Genomic DNA, 4457 nt, shown 5'->3' with positions numbered 1-4457 from the left:
TAATGCTTGGTTGTCATCAAAAGGGCAAGTCAAATACCACGGACAAGAAGCCTTCAACCTTCCTTAAGGCATAACCCGTTGTAATCTAGGTGGTTATGATAGTCTGCTCTCACCTGAGAGACCTGGATTCAAGTCCGGGCAACGAAAGTTTCTTTTTGCTAACATAACTGAAAGAAATATATTTTGATACAAGTTGCTCAATGTCAGATACTCAGATCAATCAATATTCCAACTTCTTTTCTCGCACTTATTGAAATTACAGTTGAGCAATAGCCAAGACAGTCCAAGTTTGGACATTACTTAATTGGCAGCATCCATGCTTACATGCCAATAGCCCTTGTATGTCTGCCATGCGTTTACTTAATACTTACTCCAGTATATATACTCACAGTTTCCCAGCCGAGATCAACACCCACGCAGTTGTGTCATTCTGTGCCTACCTGTCATAACAAGAACACCACTCTTAGCATTTTACTGATGAAAAGGATGCAACTTTTCTTGTACAAACCTACAATAATCACCCCTTAGAACTCGCTCCCACCATAGCCCCAGGTATAAGCATCTTCGGTAGACTTGAAAACTGTGGCTAATTTGTGTTAAGGCCTAACTCTGGCAAACTTTATAACAGTGATCCAATTTCCATATCCTGCAGTAAAAAGGCGTGTAGTCGTAGATGAGTTCACAAAACCGATGAACTGCATTCTTTATACAGCAGCAGTGTTGTGTCTATAGTATCTGGTTTGCAATATGTCAGTCTTGTATTCACCGTTCACTATAGAAGGTATTTTCAGTTCACAGCCAAGGAAGATATAAATTCTACAGTCAGCATCTGCCATATAGGATCAAAAGCACAAGTGTGACAAGAACTATAAGAAGTTACTGACTACCCAGGGCAACTTTTGGTTACTAGCATCAAATCAAAGATGGCAGAAGGAAGATCACGGATCAGAACAATCACCAGTTAAATGGCTTCGCTCGCACCCCATCTACTCAGTTGCTTCCTTGTACAGAACAAGCATATTCTACTGGGATCGGAGCATCCACCTCGTGCTGTTGACTGGCGAGATATTCTTCATAGTCCGAATCACTCTCAGATTCGCTGATCCATCCATAGCAGGGGCGCCTTGCACGGCTATTTCCAGTAGCTGCAGGATGTGGCAGTGTAGCCTCAGGAGCAAGCAGGTCATCGATGAGCATAGGGTCTGCTCCCTCAATTGCTGATATCTCATTGTGCGCCTCCACAATTGACATGACGCCTTCTACTGGTGCCTTGCACATTGCTGCTTCATTTTGCTGCGTTACACACAAATGTCACGTAAGAATTGCAGCATATGCATATTGTGTCACAACTCACAAAGCCTTGGTTTGAGTGAAACATCAAACTGTGTCACAAATCACAGCAGTTTTTGTACAACAGCTGAACTATAGGCATGATAAAGTTAGGTTTAAGAGATTGCTGGAAACCAAATCCAGGGTAGCAAAGAACACAGTTTTGTCTATGGCAAGCATTGTTAGCTATCCCACAATTCATCTCTCAACGAGGTACAATTCCAATTATAACTATAAAGGTACATTCAAACAATATAGATTCAAGATCTTTAATTCCGGTTCCCTAATTATGGGCTTAAATAATTTGATGAAAAAGATAGGGTGGAAGAGAATTCTACTGTTTCATGGTGGAAAGCAACTGAAAGTGTGCAAAACTGTGTTTTGTGCTTTGTATTTTCGTATCAACATAAGAAGCTGCAGAGGTATTGTGGATTTTCTGATCCTAAGATCATATGATCATGACAGATTAACTTAATCAAAAAAAATGAAAAAAAAAATGAAGAACATAAAGATATGCAGACACATATACAAGTGAAACTTGGTAGGAAGATATGATAATCTCCGAAATCATAAAAATGGCAAACTAAATTAGTGTACACCGAACTATGGTAAGTTACAATAACATAATGTAAAAGAGATTTTCAAGTTATGGTAACTACAAACCACAAATAATTGTAGTACTAACTCAATGCACGTATGCTGCAACGTAAGTTATTATTTATGTCCCATTAATTGTTAAAAAAATTGTAGCATCATATTCCTTAACTTTGTGGAAAATATTTTTTCCCCAAATTATGCATCAATACGTCCTACGTATGATGACAACTGATAATTTCCTAGTAACTTCAGAGGTAATCTATGTGACAATGGTGAGGGTGAACGGGCCGCCACCAACTCAGATCTTTATAAGTGTGAAACTTTTACAAAAATGCACATGCATGTATGATTCTTTTTGCAATATATAATTTATAAATATGGTTTATTGCTAAGTTACAATTATGATGATCAGATTGTACTACCATCCGTTTGCTCTCTCTCATTGTATTGCAGAGCAAAATGATGCAACTGATACTGTGACGTTTGTGCAATGCTAGTTCACCAGCCAACTGTAACGGCATAAAGGCAGGCATCAAACACATCATTTTTTATGCTATCTTTTTGCATTTTATGGATAACTAAGTTTGTATGTGAAGAAACATAGACATGTAAAAGGTAATCTCCATAAACAACGAAACTTGGAGAGAACATAACGCCCATCAAAGATGAAGGAATCAACAGCAAAGAAATATGCATCAATCATATGAACAAGTTAACCCTACTATCATTTAAGCTCTATTTTCGACCACCCAGCTTTCGTATATCATGTTAATCTAGCACACAAAATTATAGATAGATAAGTAAAACAACAATCAATGGCAAAGAAATTTTTAGTTTCAACACACTTCAACCTTCGAAAATTTACCATCAGAGTAAAGCATGCTAACACTAATATAAGGTATTAACTTACTACAGCCGTGCTTGATCGGATGGCATGATCTCTGTAGCATCACTTTATTATTGAGTTGACATTCTATTCAAGGGGAAATAATGCGGAACCAATTCACTATATTCCACCAAACAAGATGAGAGTAATAACAATCAAACATTATCTCCTCAATGTAATAATGACTGTAAGCACCCTTATCTCCTAATGTAATAGTCGTGGGTTATGTATAGGTTGCCTCATCTATCAGAAAACATGTGTCATGCCTACATTTGCTCAATAACAACATGTGCTTTGAATGAAGAATACAGAATGAGCTATCTTAGCCCAAAACCTGAAGCCTAGTATACAAACAGAGTAGTCTTGATAACTTGGTCAGCTGCTACTTGCAGAAAAAATTGACGAGTGAATGTTCAGGATAAAAGGAAGATGCGTCAACAAGCTATAATGATTGAATAATAGAGATTTTTTTATTTTGTGTCATTTTTGCTTTTCCTCTTCGTCGTGTAAATAATCGCTACACCTATTTTTTTTATTAGCTTAATGAAATGGGCAGGGCACCTATCTTTCTTGTAAAAAAATAGCTAGTAGAGAACAAACTTGTAGCCTTGTTATGAACTGAAATGAATCATCCCTCCTTTTTTAATCAAGAAAACGAATTCCAAATTTCCAGTGCACTGGGAAACTATGTACATGCTGTCATTATATTTGCAATGCAGTGAAAAATAAATGCAGATCAATGGATCCGGAGATGCAAGTTTGTGACCATTATGGTGCCCTCTAACCCTATCTAATTCAGTCAAATGAACAAGATTTCTAAAAGTACATCAATTTTCACCCAATAAATAAGGTCATGAACATGCAGAATTAACCAGGTTTGTTTTAACAGAAAGAGTGAAACATCAAAGCTGACCAGGAACACGAACAACAAATACATGTGAGATTGAGACGAGAAAGGAAATTGAGAGGGAGCTCGCCGTATTAGGGTCCTCCTGCTCCAGCAGCAGCTGTGGCTGCTCTTCCTGCTCCTGCTTCTCAAAGAGCGCGTCCAGCACGACGCTGTATTTATCTGCCTTGATGTGCAACATTCCCCCTTCCCCATACACCTGGTCAGATCACGCCAAATCATGATCTTGGAACCACGAGGAGGAATCGCAAGAACTAGTATCTTTGGGGTCATGTCCGCGGTTCTTGAACGCAGAAGACGGCACTTTGGATGCGAGGACAAAAAGATAAAACTGGGAGAAAGCGGAAAGGGTGGAAGGAAGAGAACCTCGATGAGCTGCTCGACGGTGCTGCGGATGTCGGCCTTGGGGTAGCCCATCGTCGCGAAGTGGGCGATGGCCCCGTCCATCAGCTCTTTCTCCTCCCTCGGCGGCCCCCGGCCCCGCCATTGCTGGGGTTTTCCTCTTCTTCTTCTGAAATTAGGATTTTCCAGTGGGGAATGCCTTTTGCTGTCGGAGGGGTTATGTGTGAGCATTAAGGGCATCTCCGAGACTCGTCCTCTCCAAACACTAGAAAAACTAAAATCTATACCTAATAATAAAGAAAATAAGGCTTCTTGTTGGTCCGTTTTTTCTTACCTCTATATTTGTGTCGAAATTACATCCACTGCCACCGCTTAAAAAAATAACGTTTCAGCTCG

The 4457-nt window shown here is 39.4% G+C and overlaps 1 protein-coding gene across 2 annotated transcripts; it reads right to left on the bottom strand.

The window, feature by feature from the left end:
• Positions 1–524: 524 nt before the first annotated feature.
• LOC124654619 lies at positions 525–4181 on the bottom strand. Of its 2 annotated transcripts, XM_047193615.1 has the most exons (4): positions 4086–4181; positions 3790–3918; positions 959–1293; positions 525–646 (listed from the first exon to the last, which is right to left on the bottom strand). In XM_047193615.1, exons 1-3 carry the CDS (start codon positions 4164–4166, stop codon positions 991–993), a joined length of 513 nt encoding a protein of 170 aa, XP_047049571.1. In that variant the 5' UTR covers positions 4167–4181; the 3' UTR covers positions 525–646; positions 959–990. The 2 variants fall into 2 exon arrangements, with proteins under 2 accessions (XP_047049571.1, XP_047049570.1); XM_047193614.1 differs by lacking the exon at positions 525–646 and having other exon boundaries at positions 689–1293.
• Between the last annotated feature and the right edge of the window lie 276 nt (positions 4182–4457).

The sequence above is a fragment of the Lolium rigidum genome, chromosome 5 (assembly GCF_022539505.1).
Source record: "Lolium rigidum isolate FL_2022 chromosome 5, APGP_CSIRO_Lrig_0.1, whole genome shotgun sequence".
Taxonomy (NCBI): domain Eukaryota; kingdom Viridiplantae; phylum Streptophyta; class Magnoliopsida; order Poales; family Poaceae; genus Lolium; species Lolium rigidum.
This window is presented reverse-complemented; position numbering and strand designations above follow the sequence as displayed.